This window comes from Gopherus evgoodei, chromosome 16, assembly GCF_007399415.2.
Source record: "Gopherus evgoodei ecotype Sinaloan lineage chromosome 16, rGopEvg1_v1.p, whole genome shotgun sequence".
Classification (NCBI taxonomy): domain Eukaryota; kingdom Metazoa; phylum Chordata; order Testudines; family Testudinidae; genus Gopherus; species Gopherus evgoodei.
Genome location: NC_044337.1, coordinates 13,715,516 through 13,734,742, shown reverse-complemented (window position 1 = coordinate 13,734,742; position 19,227 = coordinate 13,715,516). Strand labels below are relative to the sequence as shown.

Sequence of the window (19,227 nt, the reverse complement as noted above, 5' to 3'; positions counted from 1 at the left end):
CTTCCTAAATAGTCTTTGGTAAAATTTGTGGTTGACCATTTTTCCCATTTCTAGCAACTTCAGGGGTGCCTTAACTGTCGCTGCTAGTCAGCTACTTACCTCTGTAACAGCATGTAGATCCGTGATGTGATTGGCAGAAGACAATCTGCTATTGACACATCAGTGCTGATGACCTTGTGAACCAGGTCAATGACTGGCTTGACCCTCTGGCAGTGCTGAATCACATCTGGATAAAGAAAACTAGTATTATAGTCTGGAGAGATGCATAAGCAGCATTACTCTCTCTCTCCACTCCTTGGATGATCTACTACAATCTCTACAAGAGAGGTCCTAACCTTCAGTAAGTTACTTCTCAGATTACTCCACATCTCTAATGAACATCTACTTTCCAGGGTGCAATACAGAAATTGATTAAACTGGGACCATGTCCCTCAAATTACTACACATAGAAATGTGAGGGTGGGCGGGATATTTTAAAAGGCTCTTGCTCATTATTTTCCCTCATCTTAAATTTTGCCCAGCTCTCTATAAGTGCTTACCACCTCCTGATCTCTTTTATGGAGACAGCATAATACAAAAAACGAAACCTTTCCACCTCTTGCTGTATATGACTCTCTCCTTTCTCTCTCTCCTTTCTTCCTCTTCACGCCTCTTCTCTAGTATTTGTTCTTTCCCCTTGTCACAATCCCCAATGTGGTGCTAGACTCAGCCACAATGCCCTTCTGTAACAGCGGCAGGCTGTTCCAAAGGAAGTGGAGAATGTGCCTAGGACCTGTCCCAATCCCACTGAAATTACTCTTGATTTTTTTCCTCTTATGTTAATGTTACTAATACATCACACTTCTCTCTCCCCGACAACATCCACCCCAATTCCCCTCTTGCCTCACCTGCTGTCGATACAACATGGAGCAGCATCTCAATTTCACAGGTGAACAATGTCCAGCTGCTGTAGGAATATTCCCATCGTACTAAGTATGCCCGGTCATCCAGCATCACCTGGCCCACTGTTCCCTGAGGTATTCGTAGGTTTGTCTGGCCCAGTCCTAAGGGAGGGGGAGGAAAAGGTGAAACAAAAACAAAGTCAGAAGCTTCAGAATGTGATCAGAATCCAGTCTTCACAATTAAAGCCTGTAAGCAATTTGGTTCATAAAAAACTAGATCTGACAGTGTTCCAAGGGTGAAGGACCCCACCAGAATTCCTTACCCAGGGGATAGAGAAGTTTTGGCACCTGTCTTCTCCAAAGGGTGCCATCTTCATGCGAGATCACATCAGGAGGCTTATGTTTGTACAACTCAATGTAGAAGGACATTTTATCCAGGAAACTGTACACCTGCAAACGGAGAGAGCTACAGTATACAGCCAGAGAACTAGAGCTTTCTAAGGAACTATTAAGGTAAGGTTACTTGAAATGCATAGTCTGCTTCCAACATGCCAACTACTACTGAAGCAGAAATACCACCATCCTGTCTCCATGGAACTGCCCAAATAACGCCTCTCTGAACTAGTCAATCAAGAAGACAGGAACTAATTATGAGTAAAGCACTAAAAGTTAGCATCCTGACACAAGGCAATTGTCACAAGCTATGAGTAGTGCTTCAGCTCTGGGTTCTGGCAAAGTGGCTCCCATAAAGTTGCAATGAAATCTGTGCTTCCCCCATTTATCATTTGATGTCTAAATTACATGGAACTCGTCTACTGATTGCACATCATAAAACAGCAACTGAGTTATACTCAGAACTTTGTTTTTTGTGCTAGCCTCCCTGAACATCATATTAATCATTAGAGCAGGAAGTAGTTCCAAAGCATAAAATATGTTTGAGGCCCAAGCAACATTACTCTACAGTCCCACACGGAAGACCAGGTTCAGTTCCTATTATCTTGATCCCTAGGATTGTTTGTGCTATGAAGGCAGTAAATTCAGTACTAGAGAGTATGTGTGCCCTATATCAAAAGCAACTCTTCTGGCAGGCTCAGAAGGAAGTCCTGTCCAGACCACTTGGCCAAAAGGTTGATGATTGTTACCCAAGGCATCAAGGATGGGATGTGTGTACAAAGCAAAGGGAGAGAGTCTGACACAATGTTCCTTTTCTGTCCAGATACAAACTGTCTTCCAGATTTCAGGCCAGGTTCCATACCTTTTTTGCAGTAGATTTATCCGATACAAGGGCTTTGAGCAGCTGCAGAAGAGGAGAGAGAAGATGTGGGAACATCCCACACACACTGTCCAGGATAATACCCAGACCTGCAGTTGGCTCCTGGCCGTGGAGACACAAAAGAAAAATTGTTACTAAACAAAAATGGTCAACATGATTCTTCTGCTGGGGGGTGGGTCAATGCAGCAAGGCAACTTTAGTGAGGAACGTGCTTAGGGCTCCTCCTGCTGGAACATTTGTGTTGCATCTACAAATCCTAACATCCAAAGGTTTTGAGAAAAAACAACACTCAACTATTTGTATCATTCATTGACCCTTAGTGGAAAGTTAAACTTCTCAAATTAACAAAGCAAATGTCATTCCCAGTCAATCTGACCAGAGCCAGGTGGTGATGAGAGATGCCTGGGTTCTTCTATTTCCTGCTTTGTGTTGTTAAACGTTAAGCAAATGGCTCCATTCAAAAGACCACTAATTTCATCTCTATAGAACATACACCTACTATTAATCATGAACAAAAGCATCACTCCATCCCTTTGTTTTGCTGTGATAGGCAACCAGTGTTAATGCCCCTGGGTGAGAGAGAGTGCCTGGTATAATGTAGGAAGGTAAAATGGAAATGGATGAGCAAATCTGTAATGAAGCATGATTAGAGGTTTTATGCAAGGGAAGGTCTCTGACACCACTACATCTCAGCCATTTCTGTGACAAGAGCAATATCAGCACAGTGTTATTCTAGCATTTAATTCTAATATAGCTGGTTGCAACTGAAAGCAAAATGTTCATCCCCACAATCCCAGCCATGGTTTAAGTTACCATGTAAATTACTACTTGTTTCAGTATCAACAGTGCAGCCACAGACTGTACCTTAAGAGGATGGGGGGAGGGGCTAAAGGCAAACCATATAAGAGACGCAAATGGAAACTAGCTCTGCAAGCCCTGCTAGAAACTACAGCCAGGGGAATGTGACACTGCACCCCGTGATGCTTTGTGGAGGTATGCTTGTGAATGTAGATATGACATAACTGGAGTGTGTTTTGTGCTGCATATGCCATGTAACATATCTCTGCAAAGCTTATGACCTACTGAATATATTCATCCTATTTATATGCATGTATTATTTTTGTATTCTAAGTTATGAATATTGGCTGTGTACTTGTTTGATTTTAAGTAGCCTTAGTAAGGCATTTGGGCAGCTTCTTTAGAAAGGAATTTGCAAGTTAAGGCTCCAATCCACACAAGAAATCTACCTGAGGACATTCAAGGTAGCATGTGAACAATGGCTGCTACCTGTAAGTTCTGAGTCATGCATGGACATGTGACTTGCCCATGTGAGTCCAAAACTCCATCTTGTAGCTGAGATTCTACACAGGGGGAGGGAGGGGTGTCCACCCACAAGAGAAAGTCTATTTAAACCCCTGGGAAACCCCTCCATTTGGTCTTCAGCTGGCTCAAGAGATAGCCTCTCCACTGCCAAACGATACCTGAAAGAACCTGGAACAAAGGACAGTAACCACGGGGGTGTAAATGATTGCTGGACCCAGACTAGAAGGCTAGTCTGTAAAAAAAAAAAAAAAAAAGCTTACTGGAACATCTCTGAGGATGAGATTTCATCTGTAATCACTTTCTTACTGTATTAGGCATAGCCTTGCATGTTTTATTTCAGTTTGCTTGGTAATTCACTTTGTTGTCTTATCACCTGGAACCACTTAAATCCTACCTTTTGTATTAAATAAAATCACTTCTTACTAATTAATTAATCCAGAGTATGTATTAATACCTGGGGGTGGCAAACAGCTGTGCGTATCTCTCTATCAGTGGTATAGAGGGTGAGTTTATCCTGTATAAGCTTTAGACAGGGTAAAACGGATTCATTTGGGGTTTGGACTCCATTGGGAACTGGGCATCTGAGTGTTGGAGACAGAAACACTTCTTAAGCTGTTTTCAGCTAAACCTGCAGCTTTTGGGGGACGTGGTTCAGACTTGGGTCTGGGTTTGTAGCAGGCTAGGGGGTCTGGCTCAAACCAGGCAGGGCACTGAATCCCCAAGCTGGCAGGGAAAGTGGGCTCAGGGGGTTTCTGTGATCCAACCCGTCACAGGGAATATGAACACCTCATTTCTTCCTTAAAAGAGCATATTTCAACAAGGTATGACAGCAAGCAGGCAAGGCCAAAGAGGTCCCAAAGTACTCACCGTCCTCCAGAAGAGCTGTGGAATGCTGGAAGCTGCTAGAACTTCACAGGCTGCATCAATGATGTCCTTCAAAGGAAAGAGTGTTGGGGACAAATTAAAATTACTTTAGGATAGTTTCCTTCCAAATCAAGTCTTGTCACCTCCCTTGGAATCCAGGGTTCAATACAGTAACATTTGTGACGCTGGTAGACCAAGTGCTAGCTCATGCCAAACTCCCAGGCCAATTCACTGTGTATTAGCGCAGATTAATGTGACTGTTAATTGTTTAAGAAAGTATTTGGTGTTTACACTTCACGAAAACTTTGGGATGTTACATGTATTGTTTTCACTTATCTGTATCCAGTTATAATGTAATAGCAAACATTTACATTTACATTGTAATTACTCCTGTAATTAAATAACCCATCAAATGAGAAAGAAGCCTTGTGTAATGCAAATGAAGAACTGTAGCAGGAAAGTACTAATTTGTGTGCAATTGAAGGCAAGTGGTCATTGTGTGTGATGATCAGAGATCAAAGACTCTAAATGCACTTGTCTCTCTCCCACAGTTAAAGAAAGAGCCCAATGTCAGCTTATTTTCTATGAGAAGAAGCTATAAGTATGGATTCGGGGAAAGAGCCAGGATCTCTGGACTATGACAGGGAATGGTACCTGATGCAAAGCAGAGATCCAAAGACAATCTGGGTACCCTGAAAAGACTTTTGGGAAACTAGCAGTTTATTACATCTCTACCACCATTTGGAATTACAGACTGTGGCTCACCTAAACATATATTTTACCTGCTTTAACCTCTCAATAATGCATTTCCTTTTCTTAGCTAATAAACATATAGTTAGTTTACTACAGAATTAGCTACCAGCATTGTCTTTGGTGTGAGAACTAGAATGCAACTTGACCTAAGTGAGTGACTAGTCTCTTGGGACTGGGAGTAACTTGGATATTTGTGATTTTTTACATAAGTGACCATATATCACTAGGTCCAGTTTGTCTGGGTAGCAAAATAGATTGTCTGTGACTCCACTGTAAGACTGTTATAGTGATCCAAGAGTTCACATTTGGTACTGAGCTGGTGCAATTTAATTACAAAAAACATACCACCGTTTTGGTGTGTCTTCCCTCCTTTACATTCAGCCCTGAGGAGGCACTCATGGTTGTGAGCCACTCCAAACAGTGTGGCAATACTCATTCCCTAATTTGGAACTGCACACCCTAAGCTAAATAAGAGAAAATACACAAGCCCATTTTAACCCGAATATACACCAACTCTCTCTAAAACCACACTCACTCCCAATGAACTGACTGGCATGGGATATGGTAAATCTGCTATGGAAGTAATAGAGTATACTGTCCTCCACACCCTAGGAGCTCAGTGCCATTATGATATATCTTATTCCCATTGTTTTCCGATCAATACTCCAGCATTTGCTTGGAAACCATTGGCCCATCAAAATGTAAGAAATACTACTCTGGATCTTTAATTAGTACCCAGCAGAGATGTTGACAGTTTTCAGAGTTGGAAGAACCATAAAGTTTGTGTTATGCATTTGGAGTAAAACACAGTTGGCCCCACTTTCAGAACTGTCTGCCTAAATCATTCAGTGGATACAATCCCAAACACAGAATTTGCACCCAGAGTACAGGTGGCCAGTTTTGAATATTAGGTTATGGTAGGTTATAATAAATAAGATAACAGACACAATGAGCCTTTGACACTTACCTGCTGATTGCCTAACGTATGTAATTCCAGAGAGGTCAGAACAAAGGAAAGCAGCCCATAAATACACATGCAAGCTGTGCTGGCAGTACACTGTAATGCAAAAGACAGGTCAGCGAGTGACAGCGGAGACTAAAAACCCTATTCAAGAACCAGGGTATAATTCATTACAGAACACATGTAACAGCCCTCAGTTTCCTTAGCACATCACAGACATGTGTCTGAGCCACCGCCCCTTTCTGCAGGTATATAAGAGAGGGGATCACCAGCTTCCCAGCTCCCCACCTCAGGCTAGCCAATGTATCTATGGGAAGATAGCAGAAATGGGAGCAGCAGTTAGTGAAGTGCCACACAAAACCACTTAAATTCTTATGAGTCAATGTGTCTAAAAGCCATCCTCCTCCCTCCGCTCAGAATCCTCTTAAAAAAAAATCATATCAAGAAACACTCAATGGTCAGAAAAATGGGAGGGCTCTTCTTCCACCAACGCTTGGCTGACTGACAGCTACTGGAGCTTTGGAATAGTTTGTTCTTGTAAACGACACTGTCTAGCGAAACTGATTGTGGGAAATGGTGGCAGAAACCAAAAGCTGCAATTGCTGGTGCATCCATCGAGTCAACTTAATAAACAAGTTAAGTATGATAGTAATAAATGTTCACAAAATCACAGGAGTTTAGAGCCAGAAGGGACCATAAGATCATCATCTTTGATCTTCCATCTCTCACAGTCCACTAAACACTACACAGCTACCTCCAACCTAACCCCAACAAACAGAATCAGACCAAAATATTACATAGCCCTTAGGAGACTAGGCAAAATTATTGTGTGCCACGGACACAGAACAGGAGGGACCCTGTTGCATCAATGCATAAGGCTCTTGAAAGGCTGAGATATACATCTCTCTCATATAGGTATAGATAAAGAGCAGATTTTCCAATCACTGGCCAGATCTGGACCTTCTCCAGCCAAATCTAGTCCCTAGCAGAATAACTTGGGGAAATAAATTTTGTATTTACCTTCTAAACCTACAAACACTTCATTTAACTTCCACCCTACACAGAAAGGAGCTGAAACAACAAAACTGATGTCACTTACTGGCCAACACTTCACTATGCACTCTATTCAGGACTGGAATTAGACTTACAAAAATAATGGCCTAACCTACCTATCCTCCCCCACATCTTCACGCTACCAATACCATGGAGCCCCCTCACCCTGAAGAGCCTACAAACATGACAATGAGAAACTTACATTTTTCCCCCCACTGCTGAGTGATCGTAGCAGCTTTGTCAAGTACTGGAATATATTCAGCTGGATAGCAGTACTTCCCATTCGCCTGATCGCATTGGTCGACTCCTCTGGGGTTACTGTGTGACGGAGCAAAGCCCAGGCCAAGAGCACAGGGGCATGATGAGAGATGTCCCCTAAAGTCAGCAGCAGATGGTCCATTTCCTGCTCAGAAGATAGGATACAAGCAAAGAAATCAAGACAGGCTGGAAGAAGCCCTGACCCAGCAAGCATTCAGCTGACTGAGGTGTAGCTCTAATAATCACCTAATTCATGCAGATAAATGTCTTGTATAAAAACAAGGATCTATAGAGTTGACCAAGTTCCACTTTCAGGAGGAAACTGCTTAGCATGTTTTTTCTGTCATGCGGATTCATACCCTTTGAGGACAGAGATGAGAGGGTCTCAAAAATAAAGGACACACAATTCTAATGAAAATAATGGATAGACCCTTGTTTAAATTGAAGTTTGTTGTTTTGATACAAGTGTCACAGTGAAATAACAACAAATGTGAAATTCCAGGTCAGGTGTGCAAAGATCAGTCAGAGCACGAGCAACACCAGTGTTTCCTCCATAACGTAATGACCTCACTGTGCTTTTCTAGCTCCCACCTATTTTCTTCCCTAAAAACCTTTGAAATATACTATACCACAGATGTTTAATTTCTCCCCATTTTGATGTCCATGTTAAGACCATTTCTCAGCTCCTCCCTACCCTTCCCTAAAACCACTTTCTTATGAGATAAATAGAAATGAATAATTCATTTCCTTCTTACTTGCCCCATATTGTAATGTAGATGTTAGTTCAGTCAATCTGCAAATCCAGAATCTCACAGACAAGTTCTGCCCAGAGAGCTCCAGCAGCTCTACTTTGGGCAACCACAACCATCTCTAACTACAGAGGAACTACAAATGTCAAGAGACTTATTGAAGGTTTACCTTGTGCATACGCCCATTACTGGCAAATTTATGTTCCTCCGTCCTATCATCCAACACACGTTCATGCAGGGAGTCAATTTCCATGCCCTCCACCAGGATAAGAGCACTGAAGTAGCTGGAGCAGGGGACGGGGGAAGGAAGCAAGAAAAAAAAACTCAATTTAAAGATTCAGTAGGAAAGAGGGAAGTAAAGGCTGGATAATGGAACAGTCCATCAGCTTTACATTTACCTACTAGTCCCCTGATGAAGGAAAAAATTAAGTGAAATTAAGAGTAATAATCTAAATAACATAAATTCTTGGATCTTGATGTGCCAACAGATGACAAGTTAGGTCTTCAAAATAATCTACTGCTGGCTGAACAGTCACAAAATAGGAAAGCCATTTATTCTGATTTGAAGATGGCCTCTCTTCCTTGGCCTATTTCTACCATGTTACATTCCACATTTTCAACATCCAGATAGCCACTAGCTGTGTCTCAGTCCAATCTGAAGAAACCTTTTATAAACTAAACCAAAGGTCACAAGGATAAACATTGTTTACACAAATAGTGATTTTGGAGGGCACCATCATGAAATACACCTATATTCTGTATTGAACAAGAGATTTGTTCAATTGCACACTAATCCCATACATACACACAAGACTTACCCAATACGATCCACCAGGTGATCCATGCTTTCATCCACCAAATGCCTGTTGGTCTGTCTAGAGCCAAATCCCTGTTCTTTGAAAAGCCTGGTAAAGCTCAGCAGCTCATCAGGTGCCATCTCAAAGTATGCATAATAAAGGAAGATGACTTCCAGAAGCATGGATTGCTCGCGGAGGCACTGCACAAACCAGCGGGACACCTGGCGCTCTGTCTGTACAAGGAGGAGAGTCCTACCGTTATATGTTGAAACTAGCATGTCAGATGAAGCAACCTGAACTGGAGAGTGGCTGGGGCAAATCAGTCTGCTCCAATGGTGAGGGAACCTGCTCTTATGTCACATTGGAAACGCTGTTTAAAAGTCATCCCCTCAATGGCAGTTGGTGCATCCCACAACATATTGCATTAAGGGATTAAGGTGAAAACCAACGATATTGGGATTATTTGATCCTTACGCAGCCCACAGAGCTGAAGACAGGATAAACACCTACCCTATCCCAGGAGACACTACCCAAGTTGCCAGGATGCCAGATGATTTAGTTTCACGATTCTGCAGGGTTCATTTAAAAATTAAATAAAACACTACTAAGAGTACACAGAGTTGGCTGCTTAAAACAGATTATGCACCACTCCAAAATCCTGCTGGTCTAGTGACAGCTCAATAGGCTTTTTACAAAGGGGATCGGAGTTCAGATCTCAAGATCAGTGCCTATAGCTCCTGAAACAAGATGTGTTCAGAGTATTACCAAAGGGAAACAACTCCCTTAAATTCCTTAGAAGGCTGGAAATGTCCTTGTTAATTGCATTTAAGCATATTCACTTTGTACTCATTAACCAACAATGTAGTGAAGAAAGTAAAAACTCTGATAAAGGATAATTTTTGATAATTTTCAAAATACCATGAGATTTCCATGTGTTTCCCATGTAGGAGCTTCTGCTTTGTATAGATCTTCAAACTGTTTCCGGTAATTAGGAACCAGTTCCTTGTCCAGCTTCTCAACACACTGCGAGTATTGTGCCTTTCAAAAAATAACACAAACATTACACATACACATGTATAAGCTTTTTAGATGCATAGTCAGACAAACAATGTGTCCTTTAACAGTAAGATCAGATTCAGGAAAAGGTTCAAGTATTCACCATGTAGGGGTGCCTCTCATCCTGAAAATAAGTGAGTAGGTTGAGGACACAGCGCAGAATGCACATTCTTTCTTCATAGTAATAGTCAGCAAGCTGTGAAAACACAATGTCATTAGCATCACTTGCTGCTGTGTCTAACTCTCTCTTCCCTCTCCTTATCTCATCGCTGATGCCTCCCACCAAACTGCAGTGACTATGCTCATAAACTTACATTGCCCATGCACTACCTACAATGGACGCTTCAACGTAATGGCATGACTCGGTGAGATAGTTTAAGTCATCTGACAAAAGCATCCAGTTCACTTCTTATGCATGTGCGCACACCCCCGCTTTCATATATTAGAACAGATTCTTTCATTCCACTGCTAATTCAGAAAGAAAGGAACGAGGCAGAGCAAAAAGGAGAGATGAGATTTCCATCTCTTTCTCCTCTTAGATCCATAATTACATAGGTGTGATCTTCAGTCCCCTTTCCAAAGACATCTCTTAGGATGACAACTGAGCACAGAAATGCAAAGCCGTGGCTATCCTCGGAGTGCTTATTTCTGCATGGCCCAATTTCCGTCAGCACAGCCTAAAGGTCCCTGTACAGAGTAACTGCTCATGCTGTTCTAGTCTATGGCCAGCCACTCTTCTGCAAAGCATTTTGAGATCTGCTGATGAAAATCACTACATAAAGAGCAAGGTATTACTACTACTTCACAAATGAATTAGAAAAATCCCCCCAGATTTGCTCTTTACATTGAAGGGACACTTCAACCATTTCCAGCTTTTCCTGGCCAATAGCAAACAAAATTAGTTCATTGCCAACATCTCTTTTCAAAATGAAAATAAGAATGAAAACTACTGACCTTCAGCATCAGAGCCTGACTCTGCCTTTCATCCTGCAGGACAGTCTGCAATCAAAACACAACAGAATAAGGAAGTGGCCTTAATGCACCTACACTAGTCACCAAAAAATTCATACTGAAAGCAATAAAAGACATCATTTCTTTTGAGAGGCCAGATTTCAGCGTTACAGAGCACAGATTCTCACTTGCAAGCATGAGTTTACCTCTCACTCCTTTCATTCTTTCTCCTTTCATCCCTACCCCTCTCTCTCAGACACCTGTCAGTACATTCCTATGGCTAAGAGTTCAGATAAATCTCAGACTCACACCAGGCAGGACAGACTAGAAGATTGGACCTGGACTCCAGATAACTCATTTTCTGTAATGTACCTGAACATCAGAAATCCAGGGGGAAAAAGTACCAAAATAATTTCCAAATCTGGATTTCAGCATCATGCACAACCATGTCAATGAACCACTGGGGTTAAGGAGGAAAAGAGACAGTAGCATGATTCAGGCACATATTACAGACCTTAAGTGAGTCCCGGGTCCCTCTGTAATCCTCTTGAAGATAACACTGCAATAGCTGCACACTTTGCTCTTCATCCAGCCCCTGAAACAAGAGAGACGCACAGACACAGAGAGGAATAAGACAAAGCAGCTAAGTTTATCAAAAGGTGCAAAGTCACTCCAAATATTCAGGCATCTCTTCCCTTTGGAATAAATTCTTCCAAAAAAGTGTAAATAAACTGGTTTCCTCTGGGGCTCTTAACGGTTATGGTCAGTAGAGTTTGTTTAAGGAAAGCAGAACATGTATATTTTAAAATAATGTAGATGTGACTAGTTCAGTTCCAGCAGGAGTATAATGGATCAATTAAATAAGGGTCCTATCATAAACTGATCACCCTGTTCTATTTCTGATTGGAAGGAACCCAATTCTGCGGGTAATGAGTCAAGATTTTATAACATGACAAGGGATTTTGAGTGTCCAGTTTGAGATGCCTTAAAAAAGCACTATTTTCAGAGAGCAAGTGCTAAGCACTTCCTGAAAAAACAGACTTTCAGGTGGTCTCAATTTAGGCACCAAAAATTAAGCAACCCAAAAGTCACTAGTCACTTTGGAAAATTTTAGCTTACTGCTTCAGTTCTTGCTTATAACTTAGTTTAGAATAATCAGGATTGAAAATAGCCTTAAATTCACTTCTACTGAACATTAAAACAGCTTATTAAACTTAACTGAGCTTCAGAATTTGATACTCTTATTGTTTTAGTTAAATACCTGTGAGAAATGACTTGACCTGACAAAATCTCACTGCAGAAAAAAGTATGTGTCCAACAGGGAATGGGAGAAGAAAAACTGTAGGCAAAAGCCTCAGCATAGAGAAAGTAACTCTTTATCCAGGTAGCAGGAGATAAATTAGAAAAGATTACACTTCAGTTATCTTCTTCGGAGATAAGATACACTATGTCAAGAACAGAAAGCACGAACCCAGATCTCTGGCTGTGCATTCCAAGTGTGAGGGCAAGAATTAAACTGCCTAGGACCTCTGCTCACCAAAAACTTGCTGATCCTCAGGCCCAGTTCCTTCAGTGGAGCAGCCACATCTTTATCAGCTTTTACTTTTTCGGCTGAACTTGCACTAAAGAAAGAAGAAGACCCTTTTAGTCATGAAAATGCTGGCTTTTGTCAGTTTAAAAATCAGACTTATCAGTGATTGTTCTGGCTTTTCTATATTTAATATACATACTGTAATCTCAATGCACGACTTGTTTGGCTTCATGTGCAACGAGAGGGACAGTTAGACCTGAGACTATCCCATGCTTTGCTGCACATTGGGTTACCCGCATTTGTCATCCATCCTTGCCTGTCAACTGCCCTTCTCTCCAAATCTTCCCATTTCATGTTGAGGTGCTTGATGTCATTCAGAACTGTTCATTTCCATGTTATTCGCCATCTTCCTCTTTTTCTTCTTGCATTTTCTGGCTTCCATTCAAGGGCGGTATTTGGTAAGCGTTCTTTTTCCATTCTCAGCACATGTCCCAGCCACTGATGTCTTCTTTTATAGATTATTTGTGAGAGGGTGCCTTGCCCAGTAATTTTTTTCACTTTTTCATTCGTCTTCTTATCTCTATATGTTATTCCCAATATTCTTCTCAGACATTTGTGATGAAATGCATCCAGCTTTTGCATAGCTTTCTTGGTAAGTTGCCATGTCTCACTGCTATATGTTGTGATGGCATTAACAACTGCTTTGTACACATTCAGTTTTGTCTTGAGGGAGATGTTTATGAGTTGCAAGATGTTTCTGAGTCTTCCAAATGCAGTATTTGCCTTCTCGATTCTTCTTCTTTCCTCAGAACAAGTATCATCTTGGCTGATGGCACTTCCAAGATACGTAAAATTGTTCACCTTCTCCAGTTTCTCTTCTTTAATTTTGATTTCTATCCCTGTAGTCCCCATAAACATGACTTTACATTTCTTTGCATTGTATCTCAAACCTATCTTCTCCATTACTAAAAAAGCACTGCAGAAACTGAAAAACAACAAGGCACCTGGGTTGGACAGCATTCATCCTGAAATGCTTAAATATGGAGGCAAAGACATGGAATCAGTCATCTGTTCACTGTGCAACAAAATATGGACAGAGGAGAAAGTGCCGGAAGAATGGACCCTCAGAATCCTAATCAAGTTACCAAAGAAAGGTGATCTAAACAATTGTTCAAACTGAAGGGGAGTAACACTTTTATCTGTCACAGGAAAAATATTAGCAGCAGTCCTCTTGAACAGAATGAAAGGAAAGATGGATGCCATCCTACATGAACAACAATCTGGATTTAGACAGGGGAGATCATGCACAGACACTATTTTCACCCTGAGATGGATTATTGAGAACACAATTGAATTCCAAGGCAGTCTTGCCATCAATTTTGTAGACTTTCAAAAGGCATTTGATAGTGTAAACAGAGAAACAATGTGGAAAATTGCAGAACAATATGGAATTCCGACAAAATTAATAAACATTATGAAGACATTCTACGCCAACTCAAAATGCTGAATTAAAATGGAAAATGGATTGAGGAAGCCATTCAGCATCAAGAACAGGTGTAAGGCAGGGATGCATCCTGTCTTCATTTTTGTTTATGCTAGTCATCGACTATGGATTAAAACAATGCAACCGTGATACATATGGCCTAAAATGGAACAATACAAGGTTATCTGATCTGACTTTGCTCTTATCAATGAAGATGCCAACGGACTACAAAAAATGCACAAACCAAGGTACAGTTAGAGCTATAATAAACATAGATAGATAATCACTCTCACTCTTTCAATGTGAGAATCTGGATCTCACTTTGAGAAGACTAAGTGTCAAGAGGAGTCATTCCTCTGCACTGAAGTTTCATCTTTAGGTAACCTATAAAGGCACTCTAGATTCTGGTACATGATTACTGTAACTTTCAGCAAGAGGCTGGGATGAGCAGGTATCTAACGTAGGCTGGGAAAAGAGAAGAACTTGTGTTATTTCTACACAGGATATTTTCATGCCAAAATAATACTAACTGCACTGAAGCACCCCTTCTAAACCTCTCCACTCCATGTGAATAGTGAACCCCCTGCAACCTGAAGGTAATTGGCATATGAAGGGGGTAGAATCTATTTTTGCTGTATCACTGGGAAATATTCAGCACGTTCTTCTACTAACCAGTGCCTGTTTATCTAACACACCTACCACAGTAGTATCTAGGCGCCTATTATCAGATGCTAGCATCAACAAATTACTGTACCTGGGAGGTTTGTAGTATGAAAGCCCCTCTAGTAGCCTCTGCCAATGCTTGTTCAGCTCTGCTGCAATCTGAGCCTAGAAGGGAATAAAATAATACTGAATGGACAAATCTCCTTATTCTGCCCAATATCAGATTTGTTCAATTTAAACTAAGCAATGGAATTGCAACACCACACACAGAATAGGACAGCAACAACACAAGACCAACATGAAGAACATCTGTGATTCAGACTCTGATTCAAAGTATAGATTGTCTGCAAAAGAACAGCTTGCTGCTTTGCCTAACTGTGGGAAGGAGAGGGGAAGGAGGAGACAGCAGGCTAGGCTCAGAAATGGATTTGGATTTCCAACCTCTGGGGATATTCTTGTTATCATGGACTCCATCCCAGGGAGTAAGGAAGCAGGCTGCTCCACTCATGAATAACCCAAGCCAGCCAGTCTGGAAAGCAGCACTTGTGTCCGCTCCAGAAAGGGAACCACCTTTGCACATATACCATTCCAGTGCTGCAGCAGCTAACAAGAGAGAATAAATAAGAAGTGGAAGCAGAGGAACAAAAAACTCACAGTAAAAATATTTTGGGGGTGAAAAGGGGTAGAGCAGCAAAACATGATTCACTAGCATTCAGCCACTTACGCACAGCACATCGGGGTTATCAGGCCACATGTCTTTTCAGTAACAAGTAAAGCTGCCTAGCAAGACCTCTACTTACAGGTTCCCTCAAAGCCGATCTGCCCAGCAGAATGGTCCAGAGTTCTCTGCTGCTCCTGTAAATAAAGAGAAAAAAAACAAAGTTCTCTCTCTAATTTAAACATCGCTCAAGGCTGATATTCACTTGGTTTTCACTTAGAGCAGATAAAGTGGTAAGAGATAATGAACAAACCTAAGGGAAAGCCCATTTATATCAGCTACTGTAATTGGTTCAATCCAGTTTTGCTACCTGAATTCCTACAGTCAGTTAGTATAAGGAAACCAAACTAAGCATGTAGAGATCTTTCATTCAGTTGTGTTCGCTGCTCTTCACAGCTTCCTCCTTGGGTGGAACAATATCAAAGTAAGGTGAGAAATTCCACGAGTTTCCCAAAAGGCACAAACTTTGCCAGAACTACTCAGCACAGCTTAGCGAAAATAAGCCTCTTGTTTGTATCTGTTTCCCAAACACTCACTAAGAACACAGAAGAAAAAGCAATCAGTCTGTGTTAGGAAGTATTTCAGATCAAATCCTTATCCTACCAGATCTCAGAAAGGAGGCGCAACTCTGCAAAATGTAATGAACAAAATCTAGCTATTAAAAATAGGTGTGCAAACAGTAAACTCCAAAATACCACTTTCTGGAGTTTAAGGAATTGATGTTCTGGTGGCAATGTAAACCAAGTCAGGAGTTAAACTAAACCGTAAAGCCTTCCATGCAAAGTCTGTGAAAGACAGACTATGTGAAATATGCTCATCTGACAGTTTCTCAGATTACCATCTAGAGAACCTAATTAGCAGATGAGCTCCCAGGATAGCTAGAATAGCAGAGAATGAAAGTGGCAGCTCTGAAGTCGTCTACACCTCCAGAGAAAGTAGCAAAAGCCACCAGAGGCACTATTTTGTAAGACTTAAAGAATTAAATATCTGCAGCCTGATTTGATGCCATTCAAAATAGACCTGGGAAGTTAGAATCCTATTTTGAGTAAATTAAGGGAATGTCTACATGAACATTTACTGCATGGCAAGCTGGGGTGTCAACCTACAGCTCTCCAACATGCTGTGCACTAAAAGTTCTCTACTGTATACTGATACTGCTGTCGAACCACAATACGTAAATGTGCAGAAGGGATCTTTTTGTGTGCAGCAGCATGATCCACACAGACAGTTCAAGTGTGGCACACTGGAGCACTACAGATTTATATGCCAGCTTGCTGTGCAGTAAGTGTTCATACAGACATACCCTAAATCTGGAATTGCACTAAAATCCATTGCTAAAGAACATCTCTTGATATGACTAAGCAACAAAATATGGGTGCAATCCCTCTGTCCCATGCAGAGAACTGAATGACCATAGAGTTCTCCCAAGAAAGGAATCTTTGTGATGCAGAACATCAATATGCCTGAGCCAACGCTGTCTCATTTCCACTCCTGCCAAACCTTCTCTGTGATTAAAACAGGCCTCTGATTCGGGCCAATTTACTTATTTAGACTCTATGCTATTTGAGACACCAACTTTCTCTTACTATATATTTATATAGTGCCCAGCAAAACGGTGGTTCTCTTCCAACTGGGGCCTTGGCACTACTGTAATGCAAATAATACATAACAAAAATCTTACTTGGAGTCAGGCTTTCTTTCCATCAAGTTTGAAAGTGATACAGTTCTCATTTCCAGCAAGACTCAAAAGCATTTCCAAAAACAATGAGGACACCTTCTGTGCAGAGTGACCCCAGAAGCAGCTTATTCTGAGCAAAAAATCCTATGTATTATTTCATAGACTCATGGAAACGTAGTGTTCAATTAAAAGGGCAAATCAGCTCCCAGAATATCACACTCATGATAAAACTATCCTTGTGATGTAAAAGTCTGATCTCTGGCCTCAAGCCTTTGTAAACTTCTAGAGCTTTAACCTCCAGGAACAGACTATACTGCATCACATTTTGCAAAGCAAAGTGGATAACGTGTACTTTTTTGTGTCTGTCATACACACAGGAATGTTGTGTATAGATATACAACTCAACCAATGTGTCCCCTTCTAGAGATGTGCAACTCTGATGTAAATCGAGATTTCAATTTGGCAACAAAACTCCTTTAAACAGTAGTTCTATTTTTGTTAAATCACACATGCCACTTAGCCTTCTAAAAAAGACAGAGAAAAAAAGGAACACAAAGAAAATGTTAATTCACCACTAGTCCCTGTGCCACCCTTCCCAAATAGTTCCTGTCACTTCTAAAGACGATATTACCTTTCCAAACATTTAAATTAGGAGGAAGAGAGGCAAATCTATACTTCATCAACATCATTAATTATTAAAGTGTTTTCTCTCCTATATAGCTCACATCATAGTTGGATTGCAGTTTACTTGGGATTTTCATGTTAGGTGTTTACAAAAACTTGGTCACTGGTACCATCAGGCTCCCCCATACTCCATTCAGACAACTTAATCTTTAGCCTCCAGGCTAGGCTCTCTTATGCCACCATTGCCACCTTCTGTTCAGCTGTACATGCTCTAACTCACCAGATTAGGACCCAAGACTAAGATTTAGGGGAGCCCAAGCTCCAGAGAGTAAGTGTCCACAGCCAAATGGGAGGTCTTGCTAGTATGGTTGGGGTATTAAGTCTCTAATAAATTGCTGCAGTGGCCCTAAGAGACCAGGAACCACTTGTTTTATTACAGAGAGGAGGAAGGTGGAGAGGATTGAATGAAAACTGATATTCAGCGTGGTCATGATCAGTTGTGGTAAAATGCTGAAATAGATTTGATGTTAGTTAGTAAAAATAGATGGTTTCTTGGGGCTCTACAACAGCACTCCACCAATTCCCCTTCACACACTCACTAAGCAGGAAAAGGTCTCAAACAGGGGTGTGTTCATTACATCCTGAGGGGACAAATAAGAACCAAATGGAAGTAGAATACACCCTAATTACTCCTGGGGTCTACAGTTCTCCTCAGCCCCCATACACCATTTCCAAGAGCTCTTCAATGGATTAAGTTCTTAAAACACATACAGATTTCATGACCACACAGAGAACCCTCTGTTTTGATGTTTGCAAACAGGCCCAGAGGAAGTCATTAGGTCAGCTTATCTAGACAGCTGATAAACAAGGCAGAGATTTCCACTAGCAGAGCAGCCCTGCGTGTGGGCCTCATTAGAGCCCAGTGGACCGCCGTAACAGGACCAACCACGCAGCAGGTTGGGAGAAGGGACTCTGGTGCCAGGGCAGACTCCATCCCAATGGGGTAGAGAGCAGAGTCTGTGCCAATCTGAGGGCACCAATGAGGCCATTCAGTTAGCGACCCCAGCTTCTTAGAAACGGCCAGCAAATGACCCGACCCGCTACCTGGGGCTTGTGGGCAGAGCCCTGGGTGCGTCTGCAGCAGGGGGTGAGCTCTGCTCCAGGGCAGGATTCGCCTCAGGTGAGAGGCGGTCACTGGGAGGGGACTGTATTGGAAGAGGTGGGAGCTCAGTGGAAGTGGCTGCTAAGGCGGGTAGTGGGGAGGGGCCTCTTCTGAGGAGCACAGTTTGGGGGAGCAGTTGAAAGGGGTCGGGGGGTCACGGGGTGGAGCCTCTCGGATATGCTGGGGGTCACGGGGAGGAGCCTCTTTTGGGGGGAAAACACCAGAACGGTGCACTGGGGAGGGGGCAGGACCTGCTCCCTCCCCCAACCCCGTTTGCCGTTTAATTACGAGCTCCCCGGCCCGGCCGCTATCCCCGGTGTGTGGGGGTGGCGGGAGTTCCCTCCGCGGCACCCGCGTTCCCGTACCTCGCGCACAACCCGCCGGCCGCCATCTTTGCTCCCCTCTCACGTGACCCGTTATCCGCCGTACCGGCCGGCGCCAGCGTCACG

At 42.1% G+C, this 19,227-nt stretch overlaps 1 protein-coding gene across 3 annotated transcripts in view; it reads right to left on the bottom strand.

The window, feature by feature from the left end:
* NUP188 (nucleoporin 188) overlaps window positions 1-19,180 on the bottom strand; it is a 51,092-nt gene extending 31,912 nt beyond the window's left edge. For 2 of the 3 annotated variants that reach the window (XM_030535926.1, XM_030535928.1), the window contains exons 1-17: window positions 19,144-19,180; window positions 15,397-15,451; window positions 14,688-14,761; window positions 12,457-12,541; window positions 11,434-11,514; window positions 10,923-10,967; window positions 10,072-10,164; window positions 9,831-9,950; window positions 8,934-9,145; window positions 8,285-8,399; window positions 7,311-7,511; window positions 6,062-6,151; window positions 4,345-4,410; window positions 2,137-2,256; window positions 1,205-1,331; window positions 888-1,043; window positions 100-226 (exon numbers count right to left, since the gene is read on the bottom strand). In XM_030535926.1, the coding sequence (XP_030391786.1) occupies window positions 100-226; window positions 888-1,043; window positions 1,205-1,331; window positions 2,137-2,256; window positions 4,345-4,410; window positions 6,062-6,151; window positions 7,311-7,511; window positions 8,285-8,399; window positions 8,934-9,145; window positions 9,831-9,950; window positions 10,072-10,164; window positions 10,923-10,967; window positions 11,434-11,514; window positions 12,457-12,541; window positions 14,688-14,761; window positions 15,397-15,451; window positions 19,144-19,169 (1,793 nt within the window). In that variant the 5' untranslated portion in view covers window positions 19,170-19,180. Of the gene's footprint in view, window positions 1-99; window positions 227-887; window positions 1,044-1,204; window positions 1,332-2,136; window positions 2,257-4,344; window positions 4,411-6,061; window positions 6,152-7,310; window positions 7,512-8,284; window positions 8,400-8,933; window positions 9,146-9,830; window positions 9,951-10,071; window positions 10,165-10,922; window positions 10,968-11,433; window positions 11,515-12,456; window positions 12,542-14,687; window positions 14,762-15,037; window positions 15,200-15,396; window positions 15,452-19,143 lie in introns of all 3 variants that reach the window. The other variant, XM_030535927.1, reaches the window with a different exon arrangement.
* Window positions 19,181-19,227: the final 47 nt, after the last annotated feature.